This window comes from Colossoma macropomum, unplaced genomic scaffold, assembly GCF_904425465.1.
Source record: "Colossoma macropomum unplaced genomic scaffold, Colossoma_macropomum, whole genome shotgun sequence".
Taxonomy (NCBI): domain Eukaryota; kingdom Metazoa; phylum Chordata; class Actinopteri; order Characiformes; family Serrasalmidae; genus Colossoma; species Colossoma macropomum.
Window position 1 is genome coordinate 22,611,104 of NW_023494791.1, and position 24,243 is coordinate 22,635,346.

General features: G+C 37.7%; 2 protein-coding genes across 2 annotated transcripts; both read left to right on the forward strand.

Annotated features, from left to right (window-relative positions):
* The first annotated feature begins 6,772 nt into the window (after nucleotides 1-6,772).
* On the forward strand, nucleotides 6,773-10,530 carry srgn (serglycin). Its single transcript, XM_036574442.1, has 3 exons — nucleotides 6,773-6,913; nucleotides 7,663-7,768; nucleotides 9,539-10,530. The coding sequence occupies exons 1-3, from the start codon at nucleotides 6,847-6,849 to the stop codon at nucleotides 9,783-9,785; spliced, it is 420 nt and encodes a 139-aa protein (XP_036430335.1). The 5' UTR covers nucleotides 6,773-6,846; the 3' UTR covers nucleotides 9,786-10,530.
* Nucleotides 10,531-14,079: 3,549 nt separating this feature from the next.
* Nucleotides 14,080-23,638, forward strand: vps26a (VPS26, retromer complex component A). Its single transcript, XM_036574443.1, has 9 exons — nucleotides 14,080-14,211; nucleotides 16,007-16,156; nucleotides 16,588-16,663; nucleotides 17,054-17,210; nucleotides 17,460-17,624; nucleotides 17,770-17,876; nucleotides 18,070-18,138; nucleotides 21,815-21,957; nucleotides 22,192-23,638. Exons 1-9 carry the CDS (start codon nucleotides 14,209-14,211, stop codon nucleotides 22,303-22,305), a joined length of 984 nt encoding a protein of 327 aa, XP_036430336.1. The 5' UTR covers nucleotides 14,080-14,208; the 3' UTR covers nucleotides 22,306-23,638.
* Nucleotides 23,639-24,243: the final 605 nt, after the last annotated feature.

Sequence of the window (24,243 nt, forward strand, 5' to 3'; positions counted from 1 at the left end):
TGTAAGCAGATACTTTTGTTCATGTCAGCAGCTGTTTCAATTGAAGGTAGAGGGACTACTGATGATTGTGTAAGCTGTATATCCTTGGTTCTGCTTTATTGCTGGTTGTTGTCATCACATCAGCAAAGCTGCATAAAAATGTTCATTATGAAGGGTGCCTGTTAAGGCTTCTGTAAGACAAATAACTGAAAAGTGACAATGCAATAGACCTGCTCTTACCCTATAGACATACTATCTTTTAGCTGTTATGGAGAAAACTGAATGTTCGTTAAGATTCTGCAGTATATGTTGAAACTTCCCAGTTGTTAAACAGGCAGTTATGTTGCAGCTTTAAAGTCAGTAACGTCTCAACGGCAGAAAGGCAAGGTATATGCGAAGATCTTTGCATCAAAGATTAAAAAAGAGATCAGGAAAAGGTATATGGTGAAAACAATTATTGACAAGCCTCATGATCAACACTTTTAAACTTTTCAAATAGAAAATATTGGCTCTGTTGTGACTCTTCAATTTTCTATTATGTATTTAACTTGCACTGCAGTGGGCTGGGAACCTGTCCAGGGTGCATCCTGCTTTCTGGATGGGCTCCAACACGACCCAGAAGGATAAGCGGTTTAGAAAATGTTTGTGTGTGTGTGTATATTCAACTTGCATGGTGGGCTTTAAATCAAACAAATATGACATACAGTACTGTGCAAAAGTCAGAGACCACCCTTCATTTGTGTTATTTCCGATCAAAACAGCCATTGAGTACAAGTTACCCATTTTTCAGTGTCAGGAACAAAAACTAAACTAAATATTCAATTAATTTTCAGTATTTGAGGTGTCCACTCAGTCTTAGAAGTCGGTTGCATTTTCTGTTTCTCACAATCAAAGTAATTCAAACACATTCAGTGATGTTGAGCTTTGGACTCTGGGACTGTCAAACCATTATTCTAAAAAACACCAGCAGCTTCTTTGTTTGATTTGCAAATGTTATTCTTCTTTTCCATTACTTTTTCTCATTGGATTGTCTTCTTGCAGTGGAAGGATGGATAGAAATACCTGTAGATTTTTTTAGATCTGAAGCAAGAGTGGAGCTTGATTTTCTCTGATCTCTCAAAGATGAAAGCTTTAAGTGCTGTTTATCTGATGGTGACAGTTTTGGTGGTCTACCAGGTCTTGCACGGTTGTTAGGAAGTTTGAACTCTTGTTTTTTTCTTACTTATTTTCACGTGACTTTCCCCTTCCTTATGCAAGTGGATTGTTTTATATAATATCCTCAGAAATATCTCCTGAAAAATGAATAACTTGTACTTTGACTGGAAGTTAAAGAAGAGTGTTCTCAGTACTGTATACAGCGCAGTGGCCCCAACAGATATTTGGACATTTGTGCTATACTTAAAAATGAAGTTAATTGTATTAAGAACTAACAAAAATGTCAAATCAAGTGTCATTTATTTAAACAGACCATTTCAAGACTGTAATTTGTGGGGGTTTTCTTGAGAAATGATTCTTTCAAAAGGTGGCTGGTGTGTTTCAGATGGTTATCGTCTGAGTAGTTTCTGTGCAGACTTTTGCAGGTTTGTTTTCAGAATGCTTTTGCACTTCTGCATTCATGATCTCAGCGACCTCAGCACAAGCTCACCGTTTCCACCTCAGTTCCCTTAGAGCAGCCTGGTTGGAGTTCGTCTCCAGGCTTTCTCCATGCAAAGAGTCCACCATCAGTTTGATGTTGTGCTAAAAGTATTTTTCTCTGGAAGAAATATCATTTTGTTAGGTAGTAACCAAAAGAGCATCATTAAAATTTACCAAGGTTTAAATGGTTAAACCTTCCAAAAGCTTTCCAGGGTCACTGCAAAATGCTTTATTTGCCATTCATACTTCTGTAGTTCTGGTGGAAAATCCGTCACTCCTCTTGTTATATTGCTTGTCTATTAAGATGTCTTCGTCATTTCCTGTGAACAGATTAGAACAAAACCACTTCCTGACAGCTTAGTATCAGCTGAAACATTTAGTGCAGACAGAGCTCACTGGCTTGGATAGACATAAGAGCATGGTGACATTCCCTTTGTGCCATAAAGGGTGCTACCATCTTTCACCTTATTGGTATAGACAATGATGGCGTGTCTGATTAAGTCTTCTTATCTTGCGCTTTAGCCTTGGCCTGTTAGTTCTCTGTGTAGCAGTAAGCCTCTTGGCCATCATAGAACAGAGACATTGCCAGCAGTGTGGGCAGTAAAGACAAAGCACACACCTCCTCCAGTAACCACACACGCGGCCTGTCACTGCATAGCTGTGAAATGTCGGCCATGCAGTTGTTCTGAGGCACCACTCACGCAGAGAGGAATGCTAAATGCTCGTTGACTTTGCCATTTGACCAAACATAACTTATCACTTGGTGAGTGGCATAGTTTTAGGGCAAACTTAAGACCAGATCTGAAATCTTACCATTCTAATGGACTCAGATCTCACCTTCATGAACGCAATCACCAAAACAGCCTTGTCTCATCTTAATATAGATAGAATGAAAGGTTTGGTGTCCCAAAAAGACATAGAGAAACTCATCCATGCATTTATCTCCAGCAGCGTGGACTCCTGTAATGATCTCTTGACTAGACTTTCCCTATAGACTGTTAAACAGCTGCAGCTCAATCAGAAACCTGCCACAAGAGGAGCCAGGAATAAGAGAATAGTGCACATTATGCCAGTTCTAAAACCTTTATGCTGGCTTCAGGTTAGTTAGAGAATAGATTTTATTCTGTACGTGGAACCAACTCCCAGAATAACTTACATGTGCCCCAAATGTAGCGATTTTTAGAATTCAGGTAACATTTCCTTTTTTATGTGTCCACACTTCCCTTTTTCCATAATTGAGCTCTGAGACTTTCACTTTATTCTTACTACATTTTATTTTTAGCATTGCATAGTTAATAAGCTAATTCACCTTTAATAAGCTAATTTTAATGATATACTTATTTTGTTTTTATTTACTTTGTACTTGCTTTTGTCTATTTTATTTCTTAAAGTTTTTACATAAAATCTTTTAAGCACTTTGCTTCTTTTTATTGTATTGTTTCTCACTCTTAAGCACTTTGTCCTTATTTACCTTTTGATGTTCTTATCACTTTTATTTATGTAAAGCACACTGAATTGCCTTTGTATATGAAATGTTCCATGTAAATAAATGTGCCATGCCTTGCATAAGTTCTCACTTCATGTTTTAAACCCCGTTAAAAATATGTTCCTCTTATGTTACTTTGTGACCATGATAAACAGTAAATGTGATGTTTACATACTGCTTTATAATGAAATTATTTAGTCATTATTTTTTGTGCTGTATATGATGAGTGGTACACTGTACATCACAACTCAGAATTCATAATCTGTACCATATTTTGTACCACATACCACATTGAATTTGGAGTGTTCATGTAACCCTAAAGGCCATGGCACACTGACCCAACATTCTCCATTAAACACCAACCTGATATTGTTTGGCTACTCTAGTGCAGTGTTTGTAGTGGGTCAAGGGCCAAGAAGACAAAACACAAAAATCAGTAGAAGGTTGGTACCATTTAAGGAAACATTGGTAGGAGGTTAGTACCACAGAAGGTCAGTACAGTAAAAGAAGAAATCAATAGAAGAAGGTCAGTACAGTAGAAGAAGAATCAGAAAAAGGTCAATGCAGTACACTTTAAAAAATGTATATTTATATGCAATCTACTGTAAAATTCTGTGTCAGTGAATACACACATCCCACACACAGAATGTTTTCCCACTATTTACAATGTTCTAGAATGTTCTTCCCTAATTCACCATGTCCTGTGGTGACTAGATTTGACCCGGAGCGTTCCTGTTCTGGATCCTTGATGTAAGTTTCCGTCATGGTGTCACAATGTCAAGACATTGCAAATAATTCCAACTAATGATGAAACACAATTTACACAATTTATATCGGTTCCTCCCTGTAGGAAATGCTGATCTAAATAATTTAAATGCAGACTCGGCCGAAATAAGCATAATAACTTCCCAAATTTAGATGAATGGCTTTTATCAATCTGCAATGATGGTACTCCATTAGGCAGCTCTAGTTGAAGATTATTCAGCAGTAATATCTTTAGCGGTCTTGCAATAGAGCTACAGTTGAATTTCCAGTTTTATGGATAAAATAAGAATCTACAGTCCACATTTTGCTGGACTGGTCCTTGAATGAGTGAAACTCTAAAACTGACCTTGGTCAAGTTTCTGAGAAAGTGTCCTAAAAAATCATCAGGTAAATCACTGACCATATGACTGTATATTATTGTAAACACTCTGTAAACACTCTTACGCTCAGCACTGTGATGATGGGGAAAGCGGTTCAGACTATTTGAACTGAGCCAAAGTGCCTTTGTAAGATCCCAGGAAAGTTCCAGCACACTGTCCACAAAGCTAAGTGTCATGATTTGTTGTACTTGGCATGGATAGGCGCGCAGTGAAAATAGCCGCTGTCTGTGTCCATGTCAACAGTAGGGTCTTCAACAAAGAGTGAAAGGGACGAAGGCCTCCAGGACATTACAGCAGATGATTTGCATCATGTTTTTACTCAAGTGTAAACCTCTCACAACAGTGTTAGCATAACCAGCTTGAGGGCCACCTCCAAACATTTGGCAAGAAACGGCCAAACAGCTATGAGCAAACCTAAAAGCAATATGCTGCCTCTGGTTGCTTAACCTCAGTGATGAACACATGTGAAGTGGTCATAAACATATTTTATCATTTTACAAGTAATCGTATCTAATTTTTTTCATACTCATTTTTCCCTTGGAGTCAAATAAATGTACAGCAACCTCTTACTGTCAGGTCCATAAGTATTTGGACAGTGACATGATTTTTATTTTGCCTCAGTATACCACCACAATGGATTTGAAATAAAACAATAATGATTGAAATGTAGACATTACACTTTAATTCAAGGTTTCAAGAGGTAATTCAAGAGGTTTAATAAAAATATTTAGAAACTACACAGCTGTATTTTACAAAGTCCCTCCATTTTCACAGGCTCAATAGCATTTGGACAAACTACCATAATTCTATATACAAGGATGATTTGTAATACTTGGAGGCAAATCCTTTGCATTCAATGACTGCCTGAAGTCTGGGACCCATGGACATCACCAATGCTTTACCAGGCCTTCACTGCAGCCGCCTTCTTTCACTGCTTGTTTGTAGGTCTTTCTGCCTTCAGTTTTTTCTTCAGTAAGTGAAAAGCATGCTCAGTTGAGTTGAGGTCAGGTGACTGACTCGGCCATTTAAGGACATTCCATTCCTTTACCATATGAAGCTACTGGGTTGCTTTTGCGATTTGTTTTTCATTATCCATGTGAAGTGCTATCGGTTTTGCAGCATTTGACTGAATCAAAGCAGAAGGTATAGCTCTATACACTTCGGAATTCATCTTGCCCCTTCTATCAATAGGCACATTGTGAATACACACCAGTGATCCAGTTCCACTGGCAGCCATACATGCCTAAGCCATAACACTGCCTCCACCATGTTTGACAGATGACGTGGTATGCTTTGGATCATTAGCCCTTCCTTTCCTTCTCCATACTCTTCTCTGCCAATCATTCTGGTACAAGTAAGTCTTGGTTTCATATGTCCAAAGAATCCAGAACTTGTCAGGCTTTTTAAAATGTTTTCTAGCAAAGTTTATCTGACCTTTCTGTTCTTGAGTGTCACCAGTGGTTTACATCTTGATCTCTTAATTGTAGTCTTTGACAATGATACGCCAACCTCCTCTAGAGTGTCCTTGACTTGATTAGATATTATAAAGGGGTTTTTCTTCACCACGGAAAGAATTCTGTGATCATCCACTTTAGTTGTCCTCGTGGTCTTCCAGGCCTTTTGGTGTTGTGGAGCTTGCCAGGGCATTCCTTCTTGTTAATAACGTGCCAAGTTGTTGATTTGGCCACTCTTAAAGTTTGTGCTATCTCTCTGATATGTTTGTTTTGTTCTTTTCAGCCTGATGATGGCCCTCCTCACTTGCATCGACACCTCTTTGGACAGCATAAAGAGTGTTTCCATGAACAGCTACCAAATACAACACTTGGAGTCAACTCCAGAAATGTTATCTCTTGTCAGGAAATAACGAGGGACCAGGCCACACCATGAAACTGCTTATTGGTCAAATCTGTTCAATTACTTTTGAGCTCATGAAAATGAAGAGATGTGTAAAAAGTGGCTGTAATTCCAAAACTGTTAGAGCAATATTTTTGTTAAACCCCTTAAAAAATGAGGTCTACATTTCATTTCATCTTGACTGCTTTATTTCAAATCCACTGTAGTGGGGTACAGAGGCAAAATTACAAAAATTGTGTCACTGTCCAAATACTTATGGACCTGGCAGTAGTTCGTTAACTGGAAAGTGTCTTCATTACCATTGATATTTTATCAGATACCTCTATATAAATGTATCTCTATGGTTATTGAAGATTTCAATATGTTTTGTGTGGACAGTTGTCACAATGAATGAGATGTAGCCCAGGTCTGTTTCTGTTATTGTTCACAGGGTAATTTTAAACCAGTTGTTTTCGGCCGGTTCCTAAAACCCAGTTTTAAGTCAGCAGCAGAGCGTAAATGGGGAAACGTGTGGCCTACACGCTTTTCCACTCGGCAGATGCTGAAGCTGAATTGCCAAACGTAGCGGTTTGTGGCTTGCTTGAGTTCGGTAGTCCATGACGCATGCGCAGTGGGCGGGAAGAGAGACGTGGTGAGGGCGAGAGAGAGAGAGAGAGAGAGAGAGAGAGAGAGAGAGAGCGCGAAGAAAAGAGGGGGTTCTCTGTCATCACACACACTTCTGCTCCGCTCTTTGGAAAGAAAATTACGATGAGGTTTTGCTACAGAATAGCTCTTGCCTTGCTCCTCGTATACCTCTTCGAGGATAGCGTTCTGGGTAAGTACTTTTCTTTTTCTTTTTCTAGTCTCATTTCTGTTGTCAACTTTTTTCATTTTCTGTAGCCTACATACATTTTCTCCCTCATGTCTCACGAAATGAAAAGAGAGAGAAAACAGACAACATTGGTCGCGTGTTAAAAATGAAAAATAAAATCACACGTTTGAGCTGCCACAAGTGACTTTAACGTACACATTCCTGATAACGGGTTATATCTACGTTTGTACGAGCCTAAATTATCGAATTAATAATAGCAGTTTTGTCACTCACCCTTAGTTAGGCTAGTTTAAGTCACTTCAGCCCAGCCAGTGTAGGGAAGTCAGCAGTGACGTTGTTTAATAAAGCTACAGATCTATAGGCTTAACTGTACAGATCAATATATATGTGTATATTCGCTGTCAGACCAAAATCTTCTATCTTCAAAATGATCCAAATTCATCATTAATTTTCATAGTTTAAAGGGCAGCTGGTATTTTTAAAAGAGCTTAAATTAAAAACGACAAAAATGGAGATCCAAGGTTTTGTCTATATATATATATACATAGGACAAAACCTTGGATCTCCATTTTTGTCATTTTTAATTTATATATATATATATATATATATATATATATATATATATATATGTATGTATGTATATATATAGGAGAGAGAGAGAGAGATGCGTATGTATGTATTGGATATGTTTGAAGTAAGGAGGGATTTCCTGACATCCTCTCTAATCATTATTTTCATCTGATTGAATTTAGGAGCCCCTACAACAGGCAGGTTTAACTGGTTGAACTGCAAACCTGATGGCAAAGATGCAAACTGTGTCCATAAGCAAGGGCCTTTGCTTAAGCAACCAAAAGACATGTGAGTACTGTGTCATTATTACTCTTTTTCACTGGAAACTAAGGGTTCAGACAAAGGTTGCATCACTTTCTGACAAGAGTATGAGTTTTGGGGGGAGTTGCTTCATGTTGTCATTATTCTGTTCCGTTATTAAATGGCATGACTTTGTGTTTTTCCATGTAAAACCATAATAACCTGTGCCTCACCAGCCAAACAACCTTTTGGGCATCACATTCCACTAAGGTCTGAGTTTCACAATGAAGCAGACCTCCTTAGGTGAATGACCAGTCAGACTTGTGCAAAAAAAAATTGATGGATGAGTGGGCCTTTATTACTGTCTTGAAGAAACTTTGTGATAAAAGAGGAAGACGGACTTTACGTCTTCGACAGGTCTTAACAGATTGTATTTTTTTACTATTATAGTAAGATAACTATTACTATGAAGGTTACTGTTACTATTACTTTTAAAAGATTATAGTATGAAGTTATTACGTCAATGCTGAACATTTCTATCCGGGAAAAACGTCGAACCATGACGAATGTAATGGCCGGAAGGCGAACATAAACCATTAGATGGTTTCCTCCTCAGTGTGTACCACACACAGACTCTGTCCGTCACTCAGACAGCGTCTGCTAGAGAAGACTCTGAAAGAATGATTTCAGAACACTAAATTTTGTTGCAAAATATTGTCCTTTCTACCTAGCACGTCAGGGGCCTTTTCTACCCTTGCTTCACTCATTATAGTGATGAAATTAACCACAAAGATTGCTATCTGCTTTATTATCTTTCTTCCTGTATAATGCGTCAGCACAGAAGTCAGTGCCTTTTATGGGATAAAAACAATATTTTCTTTTGTAGAAAAGCCATAGCCTTTTTTAAAGTATAGTTGATTGCTACAATACCTTGAAAATGTATTAGAAATTCTTACCCTTTGTTTATGAAGGATATTGAAATTCTAAATAAAGAAAGAAAAAAGAAGATTAGGCAAGACAAGCAGCTCATCACTGGAAATCTGTTTGTATGTTTGCACACATATGGGTGTATATGGATGTAAAGATTTTCATTTTTGGCCAAGCAAACCAAATGCGTGCTATAGTTGATTTGAGGACATCTTGATTACGTTTTATTTCTAAATGCTCTAAGATCAACACTCACATTCTCTTCTAGTTTTTTTCATGTTATGCAACATAATGTTGTTGGTCCTTTAACTCTGCACACATGCCAAGTCTGTGTTGCAAACACAATAATTACAATTCACTGTGCAGTTCTGTCATTTTGGAGCTATATTGTCTGAACATAGTAGACTAGCACAGACATTTGACAACAACAGGTGCTTATTTATTGTTGGTTTTGACTGTCTGAATTCCTAACAGAGCATTATCTCATTATGTGTCTTGACTGTCCAATTGCTTTTAAAGTGATAACCTGCCGTTTTGACCTACTGTCCACTTTTTCAGTGAAGTTTTAGTAAATGGTCTGCTAAAACATTGCAGTGCATTAAAACAAAATGTTCCACATGCAACACCTTTTCCTCTTTGTTGCTTTTTAGAACACTTTCTGTTTCCCGTTAAGGCACTTTTTTAAAAATCTGAAGCACTTAGTTCACTTTCATATTGGTAGTTTCTGCTAGAGCACACTTGTTTGTTGGCTTCAAGTGCTTTGTTCTCTGAACAAAGCACACAAAATGGTGGACTGGGCAAGGAACATTCCTGGCTGCTTGAAAAAAAAACGACAGGAAGGGCGAAAGGATGTCGGTTCACTTTGGCTCTGTGCTTCTGTTTTTCCTCCAGAGTTCCAGTGGACAGCAGTGAAGACACCCCTGAGACAGAAACAGAAGAGCAGTCTGGAGAAAGCTCTGGTGATCTGGACCCATTTGACACTGTGGTGAGGAAGGATTGGATGGACGATAGTCCAGTTCAGGCGATGGCACAGGACGAGGCCAGTGGTGAGATTGATTATTCAAACTACGTATCTCCTGAGCAAGTGGAACCAAAGCTGTCTGAAGAGGATTTGAGAAAAGATAACATGATCCAGTAGAAGGCTGCCATGTGCCGTGTGTTTTCGATGTCATTCAGGTGTCAGAAGCTCTTTTTGTAAGGACTCTCAGGATAAGAGGCCTTAAAGTCCCTATACTGCTTTGTTTCTTTTTCTGTTTCTATTTGTCAGTCAATGAATTGAATGATACGAGAAGTCTAGAAACAGACTGCTCTGTGATATATGTTGCATATTGAGCAATACAGTGTGAATTATTGTGATATTGCACAGCATTAATCGGGAGCTAATTATTTAATACCCATAAATAATTTTCAGTGTTAATAATTTAATATAAAATTTTGAAGAACCTATACTTCACCAAAATATGACACATCTGTGTTGAACCATAATGTCCGGTGAAACAAAATAAAAATATTTAATATTTAAATTGTCAAGTAGAGAGTATTTAGGAGTGGAAACTTTTAATGGTTGATATCAGACAAAATGCTAGTATAAAAATGGAAACAATGGAACTATAAATATGTTTTTACCTTTTGTGCCAATTTTATATTTTTATAAATGCTGTTTAACGGTTGATGTTTTGGGACCAAGTGATGTGGTGCAATAGCTATTTTAACATTTGATGATATTACTGTAATACAAAATCATTCAGCTGTAATCAGTAGTCTAAATGCTGGAAATGACCAAAACAGATCTGTAACATAATACATTCTCGTATCTGCCTCTCATGAGGCAGCATTTTCAACTGTATTTTATTTGCCAATTAAAAGTCTTCCTTCACATCTATCATTTTTTTCTTTTGTGTCTTGTGAATACATTGCAAACAATCAAGTTTCACACTTTTCACAAACTGAACTGTGTTACAGATACACTGCTAACACTGTTCTGAGAGGCAAGGAGCGGACTGTATTGTGAAATAAAATGGCGATCATACTGAAGTATATTTCTCATTAAGGCTCGTCATCAATGACTTGTTCTTTCCAGCTGTAGTTAGATCATTTATGATGATTGATTTGTCATATGACCTGTCCAGTGCACTTGGAAAGAAAAGTGCAGTGTCTTCAGACAACGCATCACACTGTATACATGACTCGAACACAAACTGGCTTCTCTGTGACTTCCTGTTTTCACCGAAGGGGTGTTATCACACTTTCAGGCTGAGTATCTTTAGCAAGTTTCCTCTGACATCAAATTCTCGTGACCTGTTTCGCGACGCTCATAGAAAATTGTGCTGTTCTAGCATACAGCAAATTTAACAGCAGAAAGAAAATGAGAGAGGAAATGTGTCCTGGTTTGATGACAAAACGGGTATTTTCACTCAGTGGTTTTCTATTTACTGGGTGCTATTAAATGTCATTGAACAGGGTTTGTGTTACATTTAAACAATTCACAGAATGTATTTACAAATTGTGTACAGTCTTTTAATTTAAAATCTTGTACAGGCACACAGACTCTCCAGAGGAATGTAAGAATATGTTACTGTTTGCAATTTAATCTGTGTTGAGGATGATTTCCAGGAAACAGTACAGTTTAGACATTCGTCACTGCTGTGTACGGTAATGTGCAAAAGTCTTAGGCACCTAAGGAAGTTGCTTAAAACTATTTATCTGGGTAGAATGTGTGTTTTTGCCAGTGAAAACACTACATAACATTAGAATAAATACAAATAACATTAATACAGTAAATGTAACTTTTACTGTATTTTTGTTTTCCAATAAAGTACTTGATGTCTTCTGAGCTGCTTAGAAGGTTTGTTTCCAGGTTTCTGGCCTTGATGCCCCCAGCCATCACATTGATTTATTAAATTCCATACGTATTGGTTGAGTCAAAGTGGGTATTGAATGGTAACTATGTATAATACTGGGCTTCCTCGAGGAGAGATTTGGAAATGGTTTAGCAAATATATTGACGTAAGTAAAATCACTACTTGGTATAATATTATCTGTATTTATTCTAATATTAGTGTTTTTCTAAACAAACATATTGCCAAGTTAAATAACTTTTTACCTAGGATTTTCTTAGGTGCCTAAAACTTTTTCACAGTACAAAAGTCAGTAGTATATCTGACTACATACCAGTATATCAGTATATCTGACCAGTAGTATATCTGACAAGTAGTATATCTGACCAGTAGTATATCTGACCAGTAGTATATCTGACGACATACCAGTGTATCAGTATATCTGACCAGTAGTGTATCTGACCAGTAGTATATCTGACGACATACCAGTGTATCAGTATATCTGATGACATACCAGTATATCAGTATATCTGACCAGTAGTGTATCTGACCATTAGTATATCTGACTACATTCTAGTTTATCACATACCAGTATATCAGTATATCTGACCATTAGTATATCTAACTACACACCACATTTTGCCTACTTTTGCTAGTTTGATCTGAGGTCATGTAACCACAGCATCCTCTGCTGAGCTACTCTACTGAAAAGAGGATATGTACAGAGCCCCTAAGGGGCTGTGGTTAAAAAAAAAACAGTAATAGCATTGCGTTCCATCGCAAAAAATGTTGCATTTTCTTGCAAACACAATGGATTTTGCAAGGGAATGCAAAATTATTGCAAGTGAACGCAATGCTGGTTTTTGTTCCACAATGGTACTTCAGGAGCTCAGTAGATAAGAGCCATCTATTAGCAACAGGTAATGGATCATAGCAGTGAAGTTACATGGCACAGCTTTTCTATGAGACTGTTAAAACAGCAGCAATATGACAATACAAATGTTTCACTATTGCGTATTAAGAGTTCATAATTAGTTTACCAATTACCATTACTTTTTGGCCACCATGGCCAAATTACCTTTCTGTTTACTATAGCAACAGTCAACTGACAATATACATGTATTGTATGTTACGCTGAAAAGTAGGCCTCAGTTTGAGGGGATGCAAGGGCATGCCGTCACCCTGGTGAAAAAATAAATAAATACATTATTCTTCCTGTAAAACTACCACCCCCACTTAATATATTTGGATGAATGTTACATCGTTCAAGATGTCTGTTTGTGATATTGTAATTCCATCCATGATTGAGATTTACACACCTAGCTGCTTTGAAGATGTATTAAAGCCAATGACAAACTTCACAAAGTCTTTGTATGTTTGTCAGATGTTTATTGTTTGCTTTCGAAATCAGCTGCAGTTGATAACCCAAAATAAGAACATGCCCTTTAAAAAAAGTCTGATTATTGCTGTGTGAACAATGTAATTGCAATGTAAAATAATGAAAGACAAGAGACATCTGAAAAATGCTTTTTGTCCTGCCCTAGTAAGCAGAGCTACGACTCTTAATAAACCCTGATTTCACCATCCCCCTTTAAAATGTTTTACAACGCAACCACTGGCAGTACGGGGCCACAGCTGGATGTTCTTTAGCCATTCACAAAGACTCCTGAGCTCCCTCTCTTACAGGATTTCCCTGACAGGGCTATTTCCATGTCTGGTTGACACTTGCATTAGTTTCTGCTTTTCACTCTATACTTTTTCCAGCTCTGGGACAAGGAGGCTTCAGCCTGAGCTTCAGTCTCTGCACCAGTTGATAAGCAGTTGATAGCAATGCTGGCTTTGCCTTTAGGGTCCCTTTGTTGAATTGTTGAGAAAATACTCCTTTAGTTGAAGATTGAAATAAGAAAAAAATATGAATGGATCTTTAATGGTCTATAATGCTTATAATTACATATTTATTTTATTTAGACCAAATAATTTAATCTTTGCAGTGTTTTACTGGTATTGTTCTTCACTTTAAGATGTTTTAACTAAAATAAAAGTGTCTATAATGCTAAAAATACAATAACAATAATTAATAACGAATAGTATTCATATATGAAAAAAATAAACACAACACAGCCAGTCTAGGATTTCATTTGTGGTTTATTCATTAGCATGATTAGCATGAAAAAGGCCAAAAAGAAGTCAGTCAGCAACCCTTACAGATCTATAGTAAGTCTACATGCATTTCAATAGGATTCCTGATATAATCTTATTGTGAACTGGGACAGTTGCTGTAGTTTACTGAGGATTCCACACAAATATGATAGAGTACTGTAAGACTAACGGAGGTGAATATTATACGCAGGTGGAATTTTTACAGATTATTATAGAAGTAGTATAGAGTACAGTAGAAATCTTGCAGTTTCTCACAGTATTATATTACAGCTCTTAAGGGAACAAAATACAAAACGGCCGAACTTTCAGATCCGACTTTTGTTTTGAAAAATTCCAAATTCATTCCTAATGTTTTCAAGTTCAGAGGGAGAGAGAGAGAGAGAGAGAGAGAGAGAGAGAGACACTCTGACTGACTCACTAAGGAAGAGAGGGAGAGAGAGGGAAAGGGAGAGAGAGAGAGAGAGAGAGAGAGGAAGAGAGGGAGCGAGCGAGTGAGTGTTGCTGTGGGTCCAAGCACGGTGCTGTCGCTGGGACTGTACGACGTTAAGCCGAAAACCTGCTGAAATGGTGCGTTTATTGAGGAAAGTGCACTGACCGCCCATCATGCATGTACATACTGTAAAGTATTTTATTCAGAACAGCAGCAAGAGAGAAAACCCGCTCTGTTTCTCCATTCCGCTCACCGTGGAGGAAAAGTGGCCAAAACAAGGCCGGGCAGGAAAGTAGAGACAGATTTGAATGGGTGTGGATCCCGGTGCTAACGTTAGTTAACGCTACTCGGCTATAAATTCTCACTTCATCCTTTAAATCCAGTGTAACTGTTTGTCTTGTGTGAAAACAGATATAAGCGCTTAGCGACTGTTAGCAGTGAGTTATTAACTCCTTTCGGCGTGTTCGTTTAGACGCTAAACAGAGATTTTAGCCACCCGTTAACCTAAATGTGAGGTATGTGTTAATACTAACTTATTTATGCTACTGAATTACAGATTTCAGAACTATTACTTGATTTTATTTATGTAAAATAACTGCATTCAGGCGAGTGAGCGCCCTAGTGCACTTCATAGGTAAAGCTAGCGTTAGCTGTGCCAGCAAGGTTAACTTAGCTTATCTTAGCTTAGCTGGCTGGCTGCTACAAGCAATGCAGCAAAGTTAGCGAGATAGCTAGGTTAGCTAGCTAACGCTAACACTGCTCAAGTCTAGCTGTCAGTGTGCAATTTGACGAAGCGGTTAACATCTATTAACATAAATACACTCGCAACGCAAATTTCGTTTTTCTGGTTAGACATAAAACTGGACAGAAGCAACGTTGCCTGACGTTCGCGGTCCGAGGTGACAGTTACAGTAATCATAATAAAAGCTGTTCTGCGGGGATCCGAGGCAGGAATATAAAAGCTGTCTGCCTGGGATGTTTGCGGAGTTATTTTGCTGTCGTGGGTGAAAGGTTTCAGCTTTAACAACGAAACAAATGAAAATTTAAGGATGTGTATGTTGTACTATTGAATTGGGATTATAATTTAAAGAGGAATTTCTCGGCATAATTCATTCGTTGAGATGTAAACAAAGTCATAGTGGTCTGATGTAAAATGGTGCATTGAAGAGAAACTTGCAGACTCAGATTTCTTTACAGTGGTGGTGATAATGGGAACCAGTGAACCTACACGTGTCTTCTGAATTTTTATATATATATATATATATATATATATATATATATATATATATATATAACATTGATGATATCTTTGGGTTCTGTTTTGCCTTACCCTGGCATGTAGCTCTCTGCCATGAATGGATTTAAAAATATGTTTTAGGCCAAAACTTTATCTCAAAACTATTGTAAAACAATGTTTCAGGCATTCTAGAGAAGCAGACTGACAAACATTGTCATAACCATTTCATGCACACACATTCTGTGAGGTAGCTATTAGAGACATTAAACACTTCAGAGGTCTGGTTCCTCTACAATTGAGCATTTCATATAAAAAAAAATCTGAATGACATTGACAATGTTTACATCTACATACTATTAATTATTCACAAATTTTGAAAAATCAGTGGAATTCCCTTTTAATATGTTCACTTGTTATAGAGGGATTTCTATATACATGGAAACCGAATAAGGGTAGCTTGTCATATAACTTGTATCTAAATACAAAGTTACTAAATGCATTTTAAGGGTCCAGTTGGTTTTTTGACACCAGAATGACACCAGACGAGAACGGAATAATACATGTATTTGAAGGAACCTGACCTTTAAGTTGTCTCTTTTTTTATGCAAACATTGGGTTCAAGGTTTTTTTTCTCTGTTGTGCAGGTGTGGGTGTTAACACCACACAATGCTTAACCTCTAACTTGACTGTTTCAGAGTTTCCTTGGCGGTTTGTTTGGTCCTGTCTGTGAAATTGATGTCATACTGAATGATGCTGAGAGCAGAAAAACAGCAGAGCTGAAGACAGAAGATGGGAAAGTGGAGAAACATTACTTGTTTTATGATGGGGAGTCTGTTTCCGGAAAGGTGAGCTTAGAGAAAAGTGAGTGCCTGTGGCACATAATAAGGTTTGTGAGTCTTGCATCATTAGCACAGCAGGATACCTATTTGAAAATTCACTAAAATGTGAAAAGAAGACAGTTTGTAATTAATGATGTTAATTGTGTGCATCACACATATATAGTTAATGCTGTTTACTTTTGCCTATTTCAGCAATAATGGAGTTATTATAGCGGTGAAATGGAATTATTACAAAAGGTGTTTGTGGGTAAGGTTTACTCCCACATGGAGCTTTAGTAGATCAACAAAGAAATGACAGGAACTGTTGAGATATGACGAGGATGAGGGCAGTCAAACATCTTAAGCATCTCTTGTCCTCAATAAAACAATGTAACTTTATTATTTAGAGGGCCAGCTGTTTTTGTAACAGACTCATTATCATTTTCATTTCCTCCCAGGTAAATCTCAATGTAAAACAGACCGGCAAGCGGCTTGAACATCAGGGAATTCGGATAGAGTTTGTTGGACAGATCGGTGAGTTGTTTAACCACAGTGGCATAGAGTGGAGACTAGAGTAAAAATGAACATGAGCAGTAACGGCTGTACTGCTGAATGTCTTTGTCCAGTGAATTGTGCTCCACACTTCAGCCTTGAAATGCAGAAGGCTTAGGAAAGCATGTGCTCGTCACATGGACAGAACACTACTCATTCTGCATGAAACCAGCAGCCAGTTCAAAATAACTGCAGTGACTGTCTGCTTAGTCAGTTCTCTATAATATAGAGAACTATATATGTCAGATGATGTCAAAGAAAGCTCTGTTCTTCAGCATTGGTACTAAACAATGTACAATTATTTATGTATTTGTTTATTACAATAATTTATGTATTTGTTTTTTAAATATATATCCATGTTTTGTCATACAGAACTTTTCAGTGATAAAAGCAACACGCACGAGTTTGTGAACCTGGTGAAGGAGCTTGCTCTTCCTGGAGAGCTGACCCAAAATCGCAGCTATGACTTTGAATTCATGCAAGTGGAGAAGCCATATGAGTCCTATGTTGGAGCTAATGTGCGATTGAGGTTAGTCTTATTCTTATTACCCCAAGGCTTTGCAAAAGGCTGAACGTTAAAGTGGTAATGATGGTTGTAGCCTATTTTATTCAATTTTATTTTTCTTCCTCTCTAAGCCATGCTTGTGTTGGATTGTGCATGAGCACTTAATCAGATTTCTTTTGCTAATTTTACTGTTGTAAGGCAAGATTTGCTCTTACTCTTACAATTGTTTTGAACCCTGAGACATTTTAATGTGGTTCTTTTGATACCTGGCAGGTATTTCCTCAAAGTAACAATAGTGAGGAGGCTGTCTGATTTGGTAAAAGAGTATGACATCATTGTCCATCAGCTTGCTACCTACCCTGATGTCAACAATTCCATCAAGATGGAAGTGGGCATTGAAGATTGCCTACATATAGAGTTTGAGTACAACAAATCCAAGTAAGTTGATGTATCGGTCAAAGACTTTTAGTGATGTTATAGATGTGAAACTTGTATTACTACAATTTGAAGAACTATTTGCTAATTGCACCACTTCAGCACTGCTTATTTAGATCTAACGTAAGCTTGCTTTGTTCCCCCACAGATACCACCTTAAAGATGTAATTGTGGGTAAAATCTACTTTCTGCTGGTTCGAATCAAAATCCAACACATGGAGCTTCAGTTGATCAAAAAAGAAATGACAGGAATTGGTAAGATCCTGAACAGTTCATTTGAATGATTCAGGAAATAGTTTCTGAAAGTGCAGTACTCTTGTGGGATGATAGCTGAACGACATTACATAGTTAATTTCGGTTTATTTTTTGATCTTCAGGGTGATCTCAGCCATTACTTCTCTTAATGGTGTGAAATCCCATAATAAGTCATATGACATTCCTTTGACAGGGCCGAGTACGACTACGGAGACGGAAACTGTGGCCAAGTATGAGATTATGGATGGAGCACCAGTGAAAGGTAGGCCTGGCTTCATGCTATTTGAAATGTTCTTATATAACAGTACACAGTATTTTAAAGGCATTGCCTGTTTGTTTTGATGCCTACAACACATTCCAAGAAAGTTGGGACAGGAGCATGTTTCCACTGTGTTACATCACCTTTCTTTTTAACAACATGCCAGTTTTTAAGGGGGTTTTTGAGAGGCCAGAGGTCACAGTTTTCTGTGGTGGTTTTTAGTTTTGCCTTTTATGCACAGACAAGTACGAAGCAAACAAAGCTAAGAACAGGACATAATAAAGGAGAATGCAAATACATTAAGGGAGAACACAAATACATTGAGAGAACACAAAAACATTATTAGAAATAAAGCATTTAATAAACGCTGTATTTGTGGGGAAAAAAATAAAAAAACTCAGCACTGAAACAGTAACCCAGGACACAACAGCATTAACCAAAAAGAAAAACATTTCAAGAGCACTGCTCTTGCGGTCACTTGCACAGGAAACGCTCTGGCCACCAGGGGTTGATGGTGGTGTTACATCTCACTGTTGATGGTGAAACTAGTGACTAGCAAGTTTCACCAAAAGTTTCAAGCGATAGAGAGAGAATGAGAATGTGTGCCTGAAAAAGGCAAATCTCCTCTCTTGTAAAACAATAATCTGTTTAACCTAGAAATGTAAGTAAACTGGCTGAACCTGTAAGAGTTAGTACATTATAAATGTGTTACATTCAGTTAACTCACTATTTTAAGGCAGCCGGGTTAGTGACTTTTTAAGTTAAAACTCCAAATTAGTTTGTACATAAAACAGTCACTCATTTGAAAACCAGCCCGACCCAAGCCTGGTGCTGTACGTGCAAAAATGTTTACCCAATATTTTGTAAGGCCATCAGACTGCAGACCTCGAACAGTGTTTATCAGGACACAAAATTACACTGTAAAAGGTGTTTCGTCAGTTCAGATAAAAAAACCACAACTTTGCAGTAACAAGTAAATTAACCAGTTTAATTCAAGCAAAATAAATACTTTGATTTAAAGAAATGCTGATTCAAAGTAGTTTGTTGTTAAACTAGTTTTATTGCTTGTTACCGCATGAAGTAATTTTTTCAGGTTGAACTGACAAAACACTATTTACAGCGTACCCAGACAGAATGCTTTGGTTAAGCGTAATCTTCAAATAACATTGTGTCATTTTGGTTTTAGCCAAGAAGAGTTTTACTGAATGACTAACATATGAAAAGTACTGATAAATGTTTGTGTTAGCATTTGAGACTCATTGAAAGGAGATAGAAGAGTTGGTTGATGTAGAGAGAAAGTTTGAGAGGACTGCGGTATTACTGGGGAAACATCTCATTTGTTTATAAGACCCAATCAACATTGCTATATTGCTTTGTGTTTTTGATGTTTTTCCTCCTGTCCAGGAAGAGATTCCAGGTGTAGCAATATTAAGACCTTTTGTCCAAAAAATAAAGTTAATGCAAAATAATTCTTGAAAACTTTATTCACTTCAATATTCACTGTAAAACTAAGTCTTTGCAAAGGGTGCCATATGTAAAGTATCATTAATAATGCAAATTGATGGTTTTACAGTTACAGTTGCTTGCTCTGACCCAGCAGCTGACTGTAATAATAAAACATCCTCCATACTGAGGCATCATACACACCTTTATATTTTAGTGTAAAAAATTCTTAAATTTTGCTATCCCAATGTAGCACAAGCAGACTTTTTCTCCTGTACCCCTTCGCTGAATACAGTCATATATATCATTTCCACATACATGACAAGTGTGATTAATTAATCATTCAGTCAGTATTTTATTTAAGAAGCAAATTCATATAAAAAATTGAAACATTATAATGTCTGTCTGCCAGTTGACAAGCATCGACATTGCAGATGTTTTTTTAGAAAATCAGTTCTTTTAGAGCACATAATGCAATGCATCTAAAAAGATCCATTAAAAGTGTTGACTGCACAACATCCTCTTCACCAGCAGAGGTCACCCTTGTGCGCTGTGAATAAAGCTTCAAGTAACAAACTGATTTTCAACACAATGGCTGTGTCCAGTACCATGCATTTCTAAATGGTGGTGGACTATTTTTGGCATACTTTTTACTATGGCAGTGTTTTGGACACAGCTAGTGTTTTGAAATGGTTCAAAGCTTCAGAAAGCCTTGTTTCTCACTTAATGTACTTGTGTTCTCAGTTTTTGTTTGCTTCTTAAATGTTGTTGTGATCTAACTCAGAGGGCCACTGTATGAAATACCTAAAATCTTTGCAGTTGCTTACTGAGGAGCATTATTCTTAAACCGCTGAATTTTTTGCTGGTGCAATATGGCGAGCCTCAACCCACCAATGCTTATGAAGGTCATTGCATTTCTTGGATGCTCCTTTTATAGCTAGGCAAGATTGCATCCCCTGTATAAGTTGAATGACCTTTTAAGATGGAAATGAAGTTTATAAGATAAAACTTTAAATATGTTTTATTTGTACTGCTTTTGTTCGAATATAGGTCAAAGCAGATTTGTACATCACTGCCTTCTATTTATTTTTTTGCTTTTTACCTGCTGTCCCAACTTTTTGGAATTGGGTTTGTGTGTACAGTTATGCTAATTGATAGGCAGCACAAATTTGGATATGAACACTTTTACTGTTGTGGGTCCATATTCCATCACTTTTGAAGTTTAAAAGCTTTAATTCAAACAATTTTAGGTCTCTCTGGGGGGTTTATATGGTTGTTCCTAACAGACTGTAGATGGCAGTATTTATTCTGCTGATAGTGTCAGCTGTGGCGTCATCGGTGGAGATAACTGAGCCAGTTCCAGTGTCAGATGTGTTCACAGGCAAAATGGTAGGCTGTGGCTTGGACTTGGAGCTAATAGTTCTGCCTTTTTCTCGAGCATGTTCTTTTGTTGGACTGAAATATTAGTTTTTAGTTTTTTAGACACTGAGACTTCTTTGGCTGTCTGGTCTTAGAGATGGGCAATATGACGATATAATCTCACAGCCTTGTTTAATTAGATTTAGTAAAGCACGCAATGTGAAATGTTGAATTAAAATCATTGCACCCAGTTTTTAAATGTGGCACTACTAGTGCACAGTGTTTGTGTGCCAAAATATCATGATTTGTATTGTGTATCGTGAAAATGTCTTTTAATATCATGATATATTTTGCCATCCCCCCCCCCCATCTGGTGGACTTTGGGGTACCAGGAATCTTTGTTATTACTTAGCTTATCAGCACATTTTATGTCCTGTTTGCTATTTCTCTGGCTCAGATATCAGTAGTAGACTCTTGAAAAGAAATGCAAAGCTTGCTCTCTTTGGGATGCATTGTGACTGCAAATGAAAGCTCATGAATGCCATCGTTTGGTTAAGTAACCTTCAAGCTGACTTAAGTGAAAATTCCTTTGAATTATAGCTGACCACTGAAGAACAGAATAAATGTCCAAGTAAAAAAAAATAGCAAGAATTAATGTCCAAGTGCATCCAGGGATTGAAATGTTCTGTAATAGCTCAAAACTGATTTATTTTTCCTCAGCCTTGCAAATGCTATGTGCATTGTGCCATATGTTTACACCATGCGCATTTATTAGTAGGACATACTTTGAATTACGCAGCATCAGGTGTAGGTAGAATGTTCACTGTAGTACAAGTAACATTTTGTTCCAACATTGTGAACATTGTCTTTTTGCTAGGTGAGTCCATCCCCATACGCCTCTTCCTTGCTGGCTACGACCTCACAGCTACAATGAGAGATGTAAACAAGAAGTTCTCTGTGAGGTACTTCTTAAATCTGGTGCTGGTAGATGAAGAGGATAGGAGATACTTCAAACAGCAGGTACAGCACAACTAATAAAATATCTCAGTAAAGGTGTGACATCCATTTATGTGACACTGTATGTAAGCAGTGCACTGAACAGCATCATTAAGATCACTAAAAATCAGGATACACTGACTTCTGATACCTTGTTTCTCTGAATAGTATTCCTGGACTATGACAGAGGCACTCTATAATTAAACATGTTTTGAAACTTGCATTTAAATGTATTAAAATGTTTTTTTCCTGTTTCAGGAGATTGTTTTGTGGCGAAAAGCTCCTGAGAAACTGCGAAAACGCAACTTCCATCAGCGCTACGAGTCCCCAGAGCCACGGCCGAGTCTCTCTGCTGAGCAGCCTGAAATGTAAGGTGGGGGCGCAGGGACAGTCAGCCAGGGACACGTTTCTCCAGTGGCCAATCACAGGAGAGGAGAGCAATTCCCACCAAACATTCATGCCGCCACTCCTCACAACTTGCGGTGATGGGCTGTGTCTTTGCCTGCCTTCGCTGTGTCCACTCCGCCGTCCGCAGCAAGCAAATTGTTAGCATTCAAGGACTTCTTACACACTATAGAAAGCACTGGGACAGAAGCTACTTTGTAAATCTTACAGTACAGTTTGGGGCTTGCACCCTTCTCTAGATGAAGATTTTTTTTAATGCACTTGCTAGTTTTCCTGAAGATCCAGATAGATATATGGCATCCAGGATTTAAAAAAATACACTTCACTTCAGAGAGCGTTCTAGTGCATGCTGGCTGGTTGGATTGAATATTTGGTCATTAACAGCTAATGTCGGCTACGGGGCCAGTCTTAAAGGTCAAGCAATGAAATATGTTCTGCGTGTACCCAGGCCAGAGTGCCATACTGTTTTTGAAATCACTTTAAGATGTAAAAGATTTCTATTTAAATTATTTAGCGTCTAATCTTTAGGTCTTTATTGCATTAGGTAAATTCTCCTCATTGTAAGTACATTTTGGACAAAAAGATTATATATATATTATCAAGATGTTCAGTGTTTTTGCATGAGGCTTTGAATTTGAAGCTTTCCAAAATGACACGATTTTTGTTTTAGGACGGTTATATGTGAGCGACTTGCAATACGTTCAGCTGATGGATTTAGCTGATTACGGAATGGCTCACTAAAATATTCTTATTTTCGTTCTCTTAACCTATTGAGATGACTCTCAATCTTACAGCAGAGCTAAATGTAGGCTGCACTGCTTTCACTTTTAGAGTAGTAACGTCTTTCTGTTTCTGAGTACCATATGCAGGCATTTCTTCTTGTTTAAATGTAAAAGTGCCCGTAAGGTTATGATGAAATTACGCGAGATATATCCCTTGCATGACAGCCTGGTTAAAATGGCTCTGGTACACAAAGCGTTCCTGTCAATTTTCATGTTGCTAATGTACATAAAGTTCTCTATAGGATGGTGAGAAACTGCATTCCTTTGGATGTTGAATTACCAGCATATAGCTCTTTGCAGTTATGATATGAACAATGTTAACCAGAACACTACTACAGGAATGGCCTTTGTCCAGCCATGAGTGCTGTCACTGTAATGCATTGGGAATATTTAAGACATGGATTTACAGCCATGTAAAATGAGTTGTTTGTGGACTCTGAAAAAGAAATGTACATATCCAGCCTCAAACTGTTTATCTGTCAATCTGTCAAATAAAAATGCAAGTTTATACTGGTAAATGCATCAAGCTGCATTTGACTTTTTGCATGTAACTACACAGTCTGTCCTACCTGAGGGTTTGTCAATGTAGTGTAAATGTTAATATGACCTTGCCAAAGTCTTCTTTTGGTGGTTGTACAGATTTATTAAGAGTCTGCAGTTAAAGGTGCAGTGTGTAATATTTAGTGGCATCTAGTGGTGAGGTTGCAGATTGCAACCGATTTGATACGCCTCCCTCCCTCATCCCTCTTTTTTTTCAAGCGTGTAGTAGAACCTACGGCTGTCAGGTTTTCTGTTGCCACCTGTCTCGTTTTCATTTCATTTTTCTTCTGCATGTTTTTGCTTTTTTGACTATGAGGATGCACCCTCCCTTGCTTTTTTCTTGTGCTAAATAATACGTCTGAAAATGATTAGCCAGTACTGGCAGCAATCACCAATTCTTCTTTCCAAGTCTTCCAACTGGTGCTATATTGCACCACCAAATTCAAGCTGCTGCTTTAACTTAAAAATGCGAAAGGCACTCTCTAGAGCAGGGGTGCACAACTCTGGAGGGCCAGTGTCCAGCACAGTTTGGAGGTTTCCCTACTCAAGCACACCCATTTAACCTGGCAATTAACAGATGAAT